General features: G+C 46.7%; 1 protein-coding gene across 1 annotated transcript in view; it reads left to right on the top strand.

Moving 5' to 3' along the window:
• The window catches only part of LOC126538735 (probable helicase with zinc finger domain), a 95,452-nt gene that overhangs the window by 20,563 nt on the left and 57,601 nt on the right, over window positions 1-17,288 (top strand). Inside the window, exons 7-9 of the mRNA XM_050185468.2 lie at window positions 2,808-3,019; window positions 3,255-3,419; window positions 11,120-11,351. Of these exons, the coding sequence (XP_050041425.1) occupies window positions 2,808-3,019; window positions 3,255-3,419; window positions 11,120-11,351 (609 nt within the window). The remainder of the gene's footprint in view (window positions 1-2,807; window positions 3,020-3,254; window positions 3,420-11,119; window positions 11,352-17,288) is intronic.

The raw sequence follows: 17,288 nt of genomic DNA, 5'->3' as shown, positions 1-17,288 counted from the left end.
ACTGTGTCCGTGTCAGTGCGCTGCTTCGCCAGCAAGGTATGATGGTTAATCACCAACTAGCCCAACTTTCCACATTACCGAGTTATAACAAGCGGGTAGCAAAAAGAAAAGAAAAAGAAAGAAAAGAAAGGTTTGGTTTATTTCAGGGTCAAAATCACATACCGTATGTACTCGCATAATGAATCCACGTTCTTTTCCTAAAAATGTGTGCAAAATTGGAGGCTGTGTCCATTACGTGAGGTAAAATTATGAGTGATGCTTTCTTTTTCCGCAGCCACCTCTAAGAAAATCAGTTTCGCCTGAAATGCGAACCATTGATTGCGATAGCAAATGTGTAGACAGCTACACGAAGTAAGCATAGTAGTTTTATTGGCCGTATAAACTTGCAAACATCCGCTTCAACGCAAACTGAGCAGGGAGAACGCAGCACGCACACAAGTATGAGCCGCCATCGACTCAGCCCCCAACACAGACCGCTTTGAAGATAGGGTGAGCCTTGGTCGCGCAATGCGCACTTGCTGCCAAAGTAAAACGCCACGCCTTTGCCTTCTCCCCTCCCCCTCGGCGCCATGGGTGTGACAGAAGACTGCGTGTTTCCTTTCCGCTTTTCTCTTTTGTACACGGGAGATTGAGCCATGATTGTCAGTGCCCTTCGGGCATGGTTGTGCAATAGGCAGTTGCTGCCTGAGTACAACCCCCCCCCCCCCCCCCCCTAGGGCCTTTTGCACGGCGAAAGACGGCACGCAAGATTGAGCCGCAATCATCGGCTTCCCTCGCGCTCTCACTCGCACCTACACCATGCGGCGCTTGGCGACGACGGCAAAAATGTGCCTAGAGTGTCCATGTACAGTGCAGTCCACTTATAACGATACCACATATAACGATATATCGGTTATAACGATGGGTCGACATGACAGTGTCATTTTATGCATTAGGTCTATGGGGAAAAAAACCATTTATAACGATAGGTTATTCACCACATATCGGATATAACGATCAAAATTTTGCAGTCTGGACGGCGTTTTCCGTGCCAAATAATCGTAACGTTTGCGTTGCTTAGTTCCCTGAAACGAACGATGTCGAGACCAGGCGATGTTTACCTCCGTAAGTTCGTATCTGCCGCCATTACCGCGCAGCGCGTCTCGCCCCGCCCGCGCACGAGTAGGCGCAGCCAACGTTGGCGCCGCGCGCCACAAGATGGCGCTAGCTGCTTCATGCGCGTCGGCCACAGTCGCTCCGAAAGAGAGAGAAAGAAAAAAAGAAGCGACAAGCAAAGCGGCGCGGTGGCGCCCGTCCCGCGTCTCTCTCGCGATAGCAGGCTGACGACACCGAAGCAGCGTGCAACCAACGGTTCAACTCAGTTCGAAGATGGCGCCGACAAAGCGCAAAGCGGTGTCGCTTGACACGAAGATGGATATATTGCAGGACTCTCGATGCGGCTTCAAGGTGAGCGCCCTCGTGAAGAAGTATGAGCTCGTCCAGTTAACGATATCAACCATCTTGAAAACCGGGAGCACCGCGATTGTGAAGGCAGGAGCTATCAGCGGCCATTCCGATCAGCGGAAAAGGGGTTAGAGACCCTTTGAACGCCGATGTTGAAGAGGCGCTTTACCAGTGGTTCATCACCAATTGCTTCAAGAAGGCGGGCTTTGTGCGTAAGGACGAACTTCCCCAACCTGCTGAGACCGACCCGGTGGAAGTCGCTGACATAACCGAGCTCTGGGAGCTCGTTCCTACTGGTGACACAGGTGGTGTGTCGAAGGAGGAGTTGTTGACTGCAGACAGTGCTGCCTCGTTCTGCGATGAGGTCACCGACGAGGCGATCGCCGAAGATGTGCTGTCTCGACAGACGCGAAGTTGTGCGACGGTGGCGACGGCATCAGCGACAGTGGCAACGAGATCGACAGTGGCTCCTTGACCCCGACCACGATGTCCACGCAAAGTGCACTATCGTCGATCGACTCCTTAATTGATTTTATGCATGCTAAAGAATTGCCGCCAGTGTTCGCGCAGCAGCTGGAATCCATGCACACCGCGGTTGTGAAGCTGAAGCTGCCGCAAAAGCAAGTGCAGATTTCGGACTATTTCGGCGCGCCTAATCCTTGACACGGTCATTGGCGCTAGAAATAAAGTTTGTTTTTCACGGCCTACTGTCTACATCATCTATTCTTTAGAGCAAGTAGCGAATTCGAGTTCAGAGCTGCAAAGGTAAAGAGCGCAAACGCGTTTATTTATTTATTTTTTTTTTTGATAACTGCAGTCCAGATATAGCAATCATCGGTTATAACGATCATATTTTTCGTTTTTCTCGATATCGTTATAAGTGGACTGCACTGTAATTGCTATCGCAATAAAAGTAGGCGACACGGTATGACACTCTGTTGGGCACGATTGCGCCCACCCGACGCCTTATCAGACGCCGATCCGTACCGTGTGTCTCGTACTTCACGGCAGCAAGTTCAGGGTGCGATCATTATGTGAGAAAAAGAAAACACACTTCTTGATTGGATAAGTGGGGGCCGCATTCATTATGCGAGTAAATATGTTAAGTATTGGCTCATAGAAATGGCCCACAGTATGGGTGCCAACCGGGACATTTGGTCAGAATCAAATGAACTGAAAAATAGAATTAGTGAACGTCTTTTTGGATGTGATTTGAAAAAGAAGTTGGATGTACAGAAAATTATGTACGAATGGCATCCGATTCCTAGTTCTAGTCTAATTGGGATCCGCACCTAAGCTGACTGTGGCTTTGTGTGCATTGGTGTCTCTTCTCAGTCCTCCTGCCTGTCCTCATTGTCCTCTAGGTTGGCTTCCAGTCGTCCATGTATGCCACGTTTGTGCAAACGTTGGCCTTTGACTTTGGCGGCTACCCCGTGCTGATACGAAACTTCAGCGTCGACATGGTGGCACCAGACATGATGGGTTCCATTGAGCGCAGCCGCCGTCTCATCCTGACGGGTATGGGACGCTGGAATGCAGCCGCTATTGACCTGGTGCCCTTCACAGAACGCAGGAGGTATGTGGGTCCCTTGTTGGAACGAAAAGATTTCAGTCAAAATGTGTGGCCAGATGAATTGGTAATTGAATTGCTCACGAAGTAAGAACAAACAAACATTTCAGGGTTTCAGGTTAAATACAGGAGCAGTGTTCACAGTTTTGCCAGTTTGCGACTGTGGTGAATGCACATTTGCCGACATCTGGAAACTTGTGGCATGTGTGCGTATGTAGAGAAGTTGCCTTTGTTGTTGCAGTGCCAAGGTACAGAGCCTGTATGACATGTACCCGGCTCCGGATGTGGACACGTTCCTGCTGACGCAAGCCGTCATTGGAGAAGAGCTGACGCGTGAGAACTACAGGGCGCGGATGCACGAACTGCTCTACGTTGAGGAGATGGCACGGGCAGACATCATTGCCCAGTGAGTTGGAAAAGATTGCCCAGTGTGAAAGGCAGCATAGGTAACGCCGGCAGGCCCGATGGTGGCACTGCCACCTCAGTTTGCTGCACTCCCTTTAGGTGCTGCATGCTAGGACTGCTTTGAAATCTTGCTAACCAATAATCACTCACGGTTATGCAGTCACGGAAGCTTGGTCCCTGTGGTGCTAACGGTGTGTTTGTAATTTGCAGAACAAGTTAATGGCAGGGCTGTGGGAATACAGTAAAAGCTCATTAATTCAAATTTTACAGGGACACTTAACGATGTTGAATTAATCGAAATTCGAACCAACAAAAGTGGTTCAGTTGGCGGAAAAAAAAAAAAAAAAAACCTCAAAGGAAGAAAGTGGGAGCACCTCTGGGAACTACATTTATTTGCAAAAGAAAGCCTGTGATGGCTTTTTGCTTTTTCTCTCTGAAAGCGATTGCTGTCGCTTTATTGTCCAGAGCTTGAATGAGCCGGAAAGCATCTTCTCTTCGAAACTGAAGAAAAGCCAGGCGTGATTCAGTCAGTCTGTATTTTCTATCTCATCCCTGTTCATTTGAACCATTCTTCCTTGAGTATGGATTACCAACACGCCCAGCCGTCAGTACTTCTAAATCTCACTAGATATTTGGGCCCTTCTCCGTGTTTAAATTTTCCAACTTTAATCCATGTGAGCAACGCTGTCTCCAGGTCCAGGTGCTTAACTGTACGAAGCCTTTTTCGGTCCTTGGCAAAAGTTTCAGCTGTGTAGGCGTCCCCAATCGTCTTCTTGCTCCGGATGTATGTTGATAGCATGCTTCTTCGTATTTTGTGCTTCTTGGCGATTTCATTCTTGCTCAGCTTCCCTGCATACACTTCGCACAGAATTTTCAATTTCTCCTTCAACGTTTTGGCACCGTACTTGCCACAAGACGACACAGCGGCATGCGAGCAGTGTCGATTTGCGATAAACGCTTCCCACGAGACACGAAACAAAATAAAGCAATGGCGCAGCTTCCGCACTTGCAGGCTTAACTGTTGCGATTACACTGGCGACGGAGAGAGAGTGGTCAATCTTGGGGTTGCCACAGAACATGCTGTGTGTTCCACTGTCCATGACGATGCGCCAGAGCATTTGCGAATTAACGCAAGTGCTGCCCTGTAGAAACACGCGATTATAGTGATGGGTATGTTGCACCATCTGTCGCTTAGCAGCAGAGACTGCAAGCTGGCTACAGTGCTGTGCAGTTTGAATTATTCATGGTGAACTGGATTAGTGTTCGAATTAATGAACTTTTCAAAACATGGCACTCTGTAGAGGATGGCTGAACTGCACCACTTAGTTTGAATTACTTGAAAATTCAAATTAAGGAGGTATGAATTAACGAGCTTTTACTGTATCTGAAAGTTCAAGTAAGTCTAAAAATACTCCTGTGTCAAACTGAAGGTATCTGATTTCAGAATTCAATACAGTTTAAATCCGTGATAATGACATCTGAAAATGAAATATTTCGTGTCCCCAGCAAACTACCATAGGCTTCTATGCATTTCGTTTCTCTCCACAACGAAATGACGCTGACTGCAATCCTGCATCGTCAAAATTTGGTAGAACATTACCCTGCACATCACCTACCCGAGCAAGGCTAGCAGGCTCCGATGCTGTGATGCACTTTCCCCCCACCTAAATTGCATAAAATGCTGCCACAGTGCGCTTAAGTGGGGACACGGCGAAAAAATAGCAAAAAAAAACGATTTTTTGAAAACCAAATTTTCGATTTCTACAGCTAATATTCCTTTATTCACCAAGTTTCGAATCTCAGGGAAGAGTATTTCGTCCGCAATATCAATTTATAACATCACTGTGAGCTGAATTCCGCGCAAAAACAGCCCTTTTTATCGCGGCGCGTAGCTCTCTTTCTATGTGCGCGATCGCAGCCATCTTGGTCTCGTTGGAAAGAGGAGCTTTCCTCCTTGAATTTCCCGCCAAAATTGACTCCGTCGGTGCGCCAGTGACGTTGAAATCCGGGGAGGAAAAATGCCCGAACGCGCGATTCGATTCGTTGACTAGCGCACGTGACCAAAAGCGCGTGCTGTGGTTGGCTGCGCGAGGTTCCCATCGTCTGCTCCACTCCGCAGGCGACGCGACGGCGCGTCTCGTAGGTTTGTTGGCACATGCCGAACGATGTCCGATCCACCGGGGAAGTTCGCCACGAGGCACAAGTTCGGCAAAACGAAGAAGCGATCAGCTTATAACTTTCAAAAGCGCTCCATTCCTTCTGAAAGGATCAAGAGTAGCTCGCCGCCAACCGCAAATGATGCCGAAGCCGCGGACGATGCCGAAGTAGGCCTAGCCAGCTCACAAATGAGTGAAATCGTTACGGACAGCGGCCGCGTTCCGCGTGACACTGCAATGTTGCAGCGTGCGGATTTGTTGCAGAGGGAGATGAATGCTCAAAAAAACTTCAAGATCTTGCGTCAACGCCAGCAACAAAGCGGGTGTTGAACTTGCTCACTCGCGCCGACGGCGTTGCAGCCGCGCCAGTCGACGCCGAGGCAGGCTTTGCTTTCCTCAGTAGGACTCAGTGAACGCACTGATGTCGTTTCTCAAGTGCAAGGTGTGCGGCAGCAGCGTCGCAGGAGGCAAAAGCGATCGGTAATCTGGCCTTGCCATAAAGATCGTTATCACGTGCGCGATATTGCGTCGGCGTGAAGCTCGACCCGCGTGAACGACAACCTTGCCGCGCGCGCGGTGCAAGCCACCGGGAATCGGCGAAAGGTGCTAAACGATCTTTTTGCCGCATTTGGGTGGCCGTGGTCAGAGCGACTACATTCCTGGTGGCTTTTAGCCACTTTCACTGCAAAATAATGCAAAATTATTTCTGTACTTTTGATTAAAAGTGAATGTAATCCTTTTTTCTCGTTTTCTCAAAACACCGACTTTTGACTTGTTGCTGATTTGCAGCGGCGATATCTCTGCCTTCAAAGCAGATAGAGCCATAATTTTTGTTGTGGCTTGTAGCTGAGTGTGCAAAGTACACAGTGGTAGGGTCAGATTTTCGAATTTATGCTTTAAAAATTTTCAATTCTGCTTTAGATCAGACAGTAGGGTAGCCACAATTCGAACAGTAAAGATTGAATTGCTATAAAATTAGTAATATTTGATGTATCAAAATAGTATTCCTACCATTGTGTTCCTTATGTTTTCTAGTACCCAGGCATGTGCCAATATGAATTTTGTAGCGCATTTTTTCCCCCTATTGTTTCTGCAAATTATGAACAACGAATTTCATTTATCTTCAGAACTAAATGGCCTATTGTAAAAATAATTACATATTTGAAATCAGCACAATAGTCTTAACAAGAATGGAAAGTTTCATGAATATTGATGGAAAACATTATGCACATTATTTGAAAAACAGTGTCCCCCCTTAAGATTCTGCTGCCATTTCTGTTAACAGAAACAACCAAGCGCCGGAAGTGATCGTGTGTGCCAAAACCCATCGTAATTGCCATCTTGTTTGTTTATTGCCCGTTTCATATGGCTCGGCCGCATGTCTCTATTGACAGGTGATGACCGTTTTTTTGTACCTAGCGCATTGCATAATCTGCTGCCCGGCGAGAAAAGTGCACCAAAAACAAAAAAAATCCAGATCCCACTGACGTGGACTTGTTTATGGCGCTTGAGGTGGTGGCTACAGCATGGGCTGCCACGCATCTGGCAGTGAGCATGCATCCCTTGCTTCAGAAGCACTGGTTTGGGTACAACTGAACAAGCATTGCGTGCAGATTTAGCATCACCAGAGGTAGATTTGCGTGTCGCCGTATCCTTGGTCGATCACTTTCAGCGATATGAGATGCGATCACTCTCACGCTCATCACCGGATGGGTCGGTGTCTGCGGGCAACAGTGTGCACTGTTGTGCACGTGGAAAGCTGTAGCCCCTTGTCTGGTGCCGAGTTTTATGCGAAATGTTGTAAAAGAGATTGTATCTCCGAAAGCAATCGACCAAGAACACCGCTCCATAGCAAAGCCTCCATCGCTATCTGATGCATGGGGCGCACTTTGTGCTGACGTCAGTGCAATTATATTCGCACTTTCCAGCGCCTGTAGGACAACATATCAATATGGCGGGGATAGAGGTGATGGAGGCAATACAAAAGCCTGCGCATGTCCAGAAGCAGGCGGCCTATGGGCCTCTGGTATCTCTAAGCGTGATACTGGACCTTGCTAAGGAAATGCAGATATGTGTTGTAGAAGGAGACGCTACGTTTAACACTGGCCATATACCGTATTTACTCGCATAATGATCGCACGCGCGTAATGATCGCACCACTGAATTTTGTTCTCAAAATTTTTTTATTTCCCGTGTAATGATCGCACCCGAACTTGCCGCAGCGATATGTTGTGTGCCAAGTCTAGATAATATTGATCGCCCTTACCATCTGTCAAATGCTACGCGAATGACTCTTCAAGACAAACCAAGCGGTCTGCACGCACCAAACATTCTTAAGTAGATGCCTCATTTCATTACTTTCATCACTTTCCGCACTTCCATGACTAAAAGAAAGCTGCAACCAAACTTGCCTTTATTATGTGTAGGCTTTATAATAGTTGTGGTCAACAACAACAAAAAAGGCGACTTTTGATTCTTCTCATCTGCACTTGTGGGCACGCAACAAATCGCGAGCGGCAACCATAGTAGCCACGTTTACACTGATATGTTAAAAGTGTGCCCTATTCATACGCCAACGCTTGTAACACAGCTATTTACCCACCCTTAGCGGAAACGTGCCGTATTAGGATAGTAGTAAGGACAGATGCCGCAGTTTCTGCAGCATGCCGGCCATGTGTTTCTGAAACACATGGCCAGATCTGTTTCTGTCCCCTCAAAGTGGACATGGCTACGTTATTGCTGCAAACTTGCCAATATTAACGATATTATTCATTACTGATACGGAAGAAACTGGTTCAATGCACGAAATGTACTCGCGAGAAGAAAAAAAAAAAATCGCGTTCGGTGGGTTCGGCTTGCTCTGCCGGCCGCCATTTTTGTTTCGGTGTGCCGCAGCTAATGCGGGCCGAAAAAAAATTTTTTTTCTCTTCGCGGGAAATTTAACACGCGTAATGATCGCACCCCTGATTTTGCGTCAATTTTTCTGACAAAAAAGTGCGATCATTATGCAAGTAAATACGGTAATATGGTGTGGAATACGAGAGACAAGCGCGGCTGTCCAGGTCGAGTCACTCTGCCTGCAGACAAGCACTGTGAGAGGCCCGCCGCATAAGGTCAAGTCTGCAATGTATCTGGCGCCGTAAAGGGCTCCATGTCTCCTTATGTTTTGTAATCTATACGCAATGTACGAGAATTGACACAGAGCAGTTAATCGGTTGCGCTCGGATGTAAACAAAGTGCAGTACCCCCAGTGCCGCTGCATAAAATAAACGTTATGTGCATTCACAACGAGACACATGGCTCCGTGAACCGGCTTAGTTGCAGAATACTTGTTAAAAATGCCGGATAGCACGGAAACATTTCAAACATATATGAGCGAGACGTTGAGGTGTGCCAGCGTGCCCCGTTCCAGCATGATTACGTAGCATTTTCGCGTGCTGTAGGGAAGCTCGGATGCGCAGTCTTCATCAATGAAAGCTTCAGGTACGTAGTCCTGGCCCTTGTTTCCCGCAACATTGTTGTAGAAGAGACGCTTTAAAACCAAACGAAACATGCAAAATCAGAAACGCATGCGCGCACGACCTCCCATCGGTACACACCTTTCACTACGGCCAAAAAAATAAATAAATAAAGCAGCGAATGACTGGTGTATTGACCGCCTGCTTCATTCTCACACAGAACGACTCTAGTTATGTTATCTATTTTGCAATGCTCGCGACGCAGCGTCAGGCAACATCACAAAGTATTTGCCTAAACAGCGTGAGTGCAGGTGGAAAATTTAATAAACAGTGACACTTGCATACTTAAACTTGGGAATCTGTGAAGGGCTTTCTTCTGCTAACCACTCTTGCTTTGTGGGACCGCAGCGGGATCTTTTGCGAAGTCACGATGTTTCTCGTAAGGGCTTCAACTCGTCTTTAAGGCAAAGTTTCACAGTCAGCTTGCCACAAAAATCAAACGAATCTTTGAGAGCAGCGCAACAGTCAATTACACTCCCCAAAGTGACCCCAAAAGAATTTCTTTGTTGAAATGCTCGCTAGATATGACCATTTCTTCGCTCACTTGCTTCCCAATGTGGAGCTTGACCGCCTACAACTTCCACCGTTTCTTCTTTTTTGGAAAGTGGTGGAGGCTTACTTTTCCCAATATCGCACGATTTGTGCATTGTGGCACACTGTACGTGCGGTTGCTCTTCGCTTGTCGACTGTTTTTTTTTCCATATCGAAGAGTACCAAAACGATAAAATAGCTGCAGAAACCGTGTGAGTGAGAATTCCGTCACCCCCTCCCGGCTTTCGAAAAAATCCGCGTGGTGGCGCTAGCGTATCTGGAAGGTGCGAATAGCCTCGAGCAAGGCTTTCCAAAGTAGGTTAGCAGAATTTTTACATTAAGGTTTTGTTTTGCAAAGCATCTCCTATTTGGGCTATTTCATTGTGCAACAGTCAACTTAACTATTAAGTCGACTCATCATTATAACCGATATATCGTTATATATGGTATCATTATAAATGGTGTCGCTATAAATGGACTGCACTGTATATGTTTTCTGCCCGCTAGACCCCATGTGAACAGGAAAAGGCGCGAGGCACATGCGATTGAAAACAGTATCGCCACCTGTCCCTTGTGAAAACGACGGCGTGCAGTTTCTTATTCCGGCACCAGGAGATCTCCGCCTCGGTCGTCGCACGCCGCATTCGCAATTGTCGCTGCCAAACCTATTTTGATAAGCATCTTCACCTATCTGTTTTACAGCGCATGGTGTCTAGTGCCATTGGTAGTGTACTGCATGCTCTTAGTAGGCGATAACCCAAATGCGCCTCCATTCCCTGCAGCAGGCGGTGCGATTTGGGCATCACGTTTCGCTTTGGTGGCATCCGGCGTCACCTGCCAGCTCGATTTCGGTTTAGTTTCCCATCGCCCTCTTAAAATGCAATAGGAAAGCAACAAAACGCATCTCGGGCCGCGGAGCACCACCAGCTCGATGTGCTTCAGCGTCTCAGATCTGCGACGCTTCGCATTACGTGGATGTCAACAATAGTTGAGTCTTTCAAATTTTTTAGTTACTTCAGACCGTACGTTTTCCTGGTTAGTATGTTTTTTCTCGCGTTTGCTATGAGGTCCAAAGGGCCCTCATAGCACACGCAAGCGAGGTGGCCCGACTCAGTGGTGCCCTGGACTAGGGGCCCACCCAAGGCTGAAGAGGACCCAAAGTTTTCAAGAATGAAGACTTCGTCCTCAACTCGCTAATATCTTAAAGAACCAATAAAGTTTTCCATTCCATTCCATTCTCGCGTTTTTTTCCAAGACATATGCGCGAGGTTCTGCTGTATTCGAATATTCAGTTGTGTCTGTATATTTCTTGGTAACTTCGAGTATTGAATCCGAACTGCTTTGTACAGGGCCCATTCATTTAGTTCAATGACTGTGTCAAGCTTACTATTCCTTGGTAAGCTAGCCAGAACTTTCATGAGGAACAGTTCCATTTTTCTCATGGCTGTAGCTGGTGGTGTTGGCTGTGGTGTTCCTTCAATACCTCTCTTTTGCAGGTACAACATACGGGTGTCCCTCGATGTCACGGACAATCTGCAGACGTCGTCGGCCAACTCGACTGAAGCATACTATGCCCAAGGCGGTGAGCTGTTCGCTTGCCTGCGCCTCGATGCAGACATCACTGAGGACACCGCCGCTGGCCGTCTGGTTCTGCAGAACTGCCAGCTGGTCTGGCTAGCCCCTGTTAAGGCAATCGACACCGAAGAGAGAAAGCCAGCGAAGCCTAGGGTGAGCCATGCTGTGCTAGCGGTTTTGCTGCATTGCTTCGAGACATTGTGGTTCTTGGCTGTCAGCTTGGCTGTAGGCTGGAAGCATTAAGAATTTGGCATTAGTGAACTGCCGATAGAGCACTTTATGCAAAGGTGCTAATCTGGACATTTCAAATTCTGCCATGTCAAATTCACCATTTGGTCCGCATCGATTGGCTCACAGGGTGGATGCTCTTCCTTTGTTTGGCTCAAAACACCAACGTGGGTGAAATTGACAATATTGCATACTTTGGAAGCATCTTGAATTGTGCCCTAGCATGGGAATGCATACCTGCCAACTCTTCCAAATTTTCCGTAAAATGTACGAATTTCGAGCAGTCTTACCATTTTACGAATCTTGCTTGAAATTTAACGGAAAACATTTTATTTGCGATAAAAGAAAGGACAATGTGCAAATGTAGTAAAACAACACCCTGGTACCTTGCACCGCCACGAGAGGGCAATACGTATGTGTCGTATCATCATCAGCAGCAGCTGCAAGGTTGTAGTGACTTCTGTTGTTTACTAGGGGGGTCACGAATTCATATCCAAAGCTCGATAGTGCCGATAGCACCTCTAGCACCTCCAGCACCTCCGCACCTCCGCAAACCTGTTGCCGTGCTGTTGCCTTTGTTTGCATGGGTGCACAGGTTTGGACTTCAGTCAGCTTCAGTCACTGCAGTGTTGGCCCATCCTTTTGTGTGACCAGCTGCCACGTCGGACGCAGTGTGACTCCGGCCTGTAGCAGCTTTGCAGTGAAATGGCGGGCTCGAAGCCCCGACAGTACTTCCAAGTGTTTTTGCAATCGTACATGGCAGAATTTCCGTGCTTCGTGCCGTCGTAGAAAGGGGAGAAGTTTGGATTCTGCACCACGTGTGCCTGTGATTTGAGCATTTCGCATGGCGGCAAGTCTGACATCAAGGTCCACATCGCTTCGAGAAAGCATCAGGGATACGTGCGAGCCGTGGACAGCCAGCCAAGCCTAGCAAGTTTTGTACGCAGTGACAACGACCTCGGTGTAATTCGTGCAGAATGCCTCTTCAGGGGCGTTTTTAGTTGAACACACCATCCCGCTGGGTGCCCTAAAACAGCAAGTATTTTCAAACGTTGTGGATGGCAGTAACAATAGGGATACGCACCTTTACCCTATTGTTGCAACATATTTCGTTAAAGAAACGAGTAGAGTCGAAAGCCGCATTCTTTGCCTCAGGACAATCCAAGGGGAAGCGATGAGTCACAAGATTGAAAATCTGTTTCTGAACGAGATGAAGTCTCGGAATTTGCTGTTGGAAACCTGTTGGCTATGTGTTCGGACAATGCCCATGTCATGATTGGCAAGAAAAAGTGTGTTTCTACTGTAATGAGAGAGGCTCAACCATGTTTGATAGGGGTTGGTTGCCCGTGCCATCTCATCAACTTGGCCGCCCAAAAAGGAGCTTTATGTCTTCCTGTAAAGGTTGATGAGGCTTTGGTTGATATTTTTTTTACCTAAAGAAAAGCTCGAAACGGAAAGATCGACTTCATGATCATCATCTTCATCAGCCTGTTTTATTCCCACTGCAGGACCAAGGCCTCTCCCTGCGATCTCCAATTACCCCTGACCTGTGCCTACTGATTCCAACTAGCGCCCACAAATTTCGTAATTTCATCGCTACAGTTAGTCTTTTGTTGTCCTCGATTGCGTTTTCCTTCTCTTGGCACCCATTCTGTAACCCTAATGGTCCATCGGTTATCTAACCAGCGCATTGCATGACCTGCCCAGCTCCATTTTTTTCTCTTGATGTCAATTAGAATATCGTCTATACCCGTTTGCTCTCTGATCCAAACTGCTCTCTTTCTGTCTCTTAACGTTATGCCTAGCAATCTTCGTTCCATCACTCTTTCCAGAGTCATTAACTTGTTCTCAAGCTTCTTTGTCAGTCTCCAAGTCTGTGCCCCATATGTCAGCACTGGAAAAATGCTCTGATTGTACACCTTCCTTTTCAATGATAATGGTAAGCTTCCGGTCAGGAGCTGACAATGCCTGCCATATGCGATCCAACCCATTTTTATTCTTCTATGAATTTCCTTCTCATGATCAGGGTTCCCTGTGATTAATGGACCTAGGTAAACATACTCCTTCACAGGTTCTAGAGGCTGTCTGGCGATCTTGAACTCTTGTTTGCGCCAGAAACACTGGCGGCGATATACGTGGAAGCATTCGGCCTGTGAAAGCGAAACTATCCGATCTGCTTTTCTCACGCAGCCCCGTGACTGTTGCTGTTCCACTGTTTCAGTGTGCCAGCTTTTCCTGGCTTCACGCTATCTCGGAAGTCACACGTAGCTGTGCCAGCCAGTGCAGCGTAGTGAGAGAGTGAAGGGGAGGTGCTGATCTTTTGGCACGGCATGCGGGTGAGCGTTATTGAAATGTGGCGTGACGCAGCTACATGTGTCCTCTGAGATTGCGAATTCGGAGGGTGCACCTAGCCGCCTAGCTTCATCAGCTACATGCCACAGCGAGATGGAGGTGCGATAAGATAAAAAAGAAGTGCTGCTTGTGTATGGCTATCTTGTGTGCAGTGGCAAGAATGACCAGTGTTGCTCGACAGCGTATTCGACGCAGAAACTTTGAACTTCTAAACACATTTAACGAGTGTGGAACCCGGTGAAAAGCGATATGCTTGGTGCACAGCGGTCGATATTTCTGGTTTCAGAGACGATTCATTGTATCCTGTGTATCCATTTTACCTAGTTACAGTCGAGCCCGCTTATAATGAACCTGAGTGTTACGTGGCGTCTGTTCATTATACCCCGAAATTCATAGTAAGGGGACAACAGCTTAACCCATTAGGGACCGGTTTCTTTTTTTCTTGCTATCTTCAAATAAATCTAATATATTAACTTATCTTTGTACTAATAATGCAGATGCAAAAAATTATTACTCTTGCCTAATTAGTTTTTGAAATATAGCCTGTGACCATATGGTCACACTGGGCCCTTACGCTACAGCAAAATACGCGAAGGGAAAAACATTTATTTCAAGCCATGAAACATCACAAAAAACATATATGGCGAAAAGTCGAGCACTTATTTAGTGTGATATGGTTTAAATCCTGGAATACACATGCCGTCGTCATACTTTCTGCATTGTGTGTGCACTGCGCTGTTGCAATTATCTCATGCACACCTCCACCTCTTGCCATTAGGTATTAGTGCAACAAAGTGGGTCACTTGGTCATACCGTGTACCAGTCAGGACATCACCAGTCTTTGGGATTCTGCGTTGACCAGGTCCTCTATGCTTATTGTCCCATCGCATCAGGTAGCTTTGTGCAATTTGCCTGCGGAATTCCACCTGCGTGACGTTGAACCCTGTGCTACGAATTAGCACCCAAGCGTTGCTGATAGATACATCACAAAGTCAACTGAAAATTGGCCACCACCACTTCTTGCCACGGATTAGAATGCTATGGGCGCCTACATTTGCATCCATCTGGTCCGTACCTCCCATAAAACTTGTACTGAGCAACAGTGTTTTTTGCGAGCCACCTTGATTTGCTTCTTCTGAACACGAGAGTACCTGTCTGCAGATGACATTGGCTATACGCCGTGAATGGTGCTTACGATTGTTACTACAGAATTGTCCATCCAGCGGACAACAATTATCCCATTGTCGCTCAGCACAGGCTCTTTGTGCTCACGAGGTTGGCGCTTGACGAATTGTGGTCGAGCGATAGGGCATTCTTTGGGTACACGGTTTTGCTTCACTGTGCCCGTGCCTTCGTAGCCCTGTGCCTTGAGATGCTTGAGTAGTGGCATGCCTGTGAATAAATTATCAAAATAGAAAAAGAAAGGAAGGTCGTGCGTCTCTGCTGCGAGTTCATCCACCATTTGAAGAAGTGACGCCACTGCTTTTCCGAAGTCCTTTTCATATTTTTCATATGTTCAGGGATCCCCTGCTTGCATTGATACACTTTGAAGTTTACAAGGTATCCACCATACTTTATAGCCGAAGCAGATGGGCTTTCCGCGTATAAACTGTTTACAGCCATGACGACCATAATACTCAATCATACTTTCGTCATAGCTCAGGTGACGCACAGGTTGAAAGCGCTCCAGAAACCTTGCTTTCAATAGTGCCATCAATGGATGCAACTTTGCCAACTTGTCACTAAGCGTTAGGCTTGCATTTCGCACAGTGCAGGAATCGCATTATCTGTACGAAGCGATTTCTTTGCATAGCATTGTAGGCCATCGTGTTGCGCATATCCAAGCCGCTGTCCCAATGGCACTTTTCCCTGACAAGCGGTTTTAGCCGGACAAAACGTGCACTCCCAGAAAACATAATTCTTCTTTGGTAACCTCCGGATCGGGCATATTGAAAAATAACGCATACTTTCTTGTTTGTTCGACTAGCAGCTCCACGACGGCTTCGTCAAAAAAGATTTCGAACAACTCAACAGGTGAAAAGTCCCTGTAAGCAGCAAAGTTTGGGTAGGGAAATATGCTGAGGCTTTTCTGGAGATCATCGTTCGTCCACTTAGAAGCAGTGGATAATTTCGCAGGAATGGCCGCATCAACTACAGCAGAAGAAACCTCTCTCCGTCACCTAGCCCTCCGGGGTCGTCATCGTCCTAGTCGGATACACCAATGCGGCGTCCGTCAGAGGAAACAGTTTCAGCGCCGGCTCACAGCTGCCGCCTGATTAGATTGTCAATGAGCCCGCCTGAGTATTCATCGGCCGACTCGTCATCCGACTAGGTGCTAGGTGCCTCTCGAGGGTCGATATAAATCACTGACACGTCATCATCGTCTTCTTCGAGTATCTTCGCTATTTATTCCAACATCAACCTATTCAGACAATAAAATAAGAAATAACTACTGCGGGAACGTGCCAGCAGCCGTGCAAGAGATGAGAATGCAGTTTAAAAAAATAAATAAAAAGTTAGGTAGCCTAAAGGCCCAGCGTGACCATATGGCAATGCGCAAGGTAACACGCTCGTTCATGGATAAATCAAACATTAATCTTTCACAAATGCTCATCGAAGGTTACATATTCAAAGAGCAATATTGAGGTAAGGATATCCGACTGTTGCTCAAACAAGTAGTGAAAAAAAAAAAAAAAAACATTACCCCTTGGTGGAGTGATGCATGGCGACGCTACTCGCACAGCAACACTTATTCCCGCCCTTGCGAGGGGCTCCCACAAAACTACTGACACCTGCTGCCACTTGATATCCGTAAAGGGAACTCTCATCTGTCTAACAGCATGTCAAAGGCGATTTTGGTGCCGTTTTGCTAATCTTAATTAAATGAAATCCACTGTGCAGACTAACGTGACCATATGGTCACGCTGGTCTTTAATGGGTTAAGGGGGGGGATGAGGGTCATGAAAACTTTTTTTCGTTTTCAGCATATATGTTGCTTAAGTTTTATGTGCAGATATATTGTAGAATGCTGATTTCATATATGTATTTAGATTTCAAATAGCTCACTTGGAAGAAAAGATATGACAGAATACAATATTCCTAACTAGGTCATTTCTTATGGGCCTTTGTAGTAATTTCTCATTAAAATAAAGGTTTTTTAGGAATACAGTCAAACCCGGCTATATCGAACTCGCAAAAAAACGCCTATCAGTTCGATATAGAGCATAATTCGATATAAGCCTGCTAAATAATTGGATGTCATAAAAGCACATACCATTTATAAAATCACTTTATTAACGAAACTAGCTTAGTTTTCTAGCATTTTCTTCTGCTTGGGCAATTTCGCTGCCTGCGACGCACGCACTTCCCACGTTGTCAAAGGAGTCGGAGCATCTGAGGCCGCAACCTTCCGCATTCGCGCAGAAGCTCCGGACTAATGAGAGTGCACCAATCACTTCGGAGGATGTGGGCAAAGGACCGTAGTTGCTTTCCTCAATGTGCCTACTTTCA

The sequence above is a fragment of the Dermacentor andersoni genome, chromosome 8 (genome assembly GCF_023375885.2).
Source record: "Dermacentor andersoni chromosome 8, qqDerAnde1_hic_scaffold, whole genome shotgun sequence".
In the NCBI taxonomy this organism is placed as follows: domain Eukaryota; kingdom Metazoa; phylum Arthropoda; class Arachnida; order Ixodida; family Ixodidae; genus Dermacentor; species Dermacentor andersoni.
Note: the sequence above shows the minus strand (reverse complement) of the source record. Positions and strands in the feature narration are given on the sequence as shown.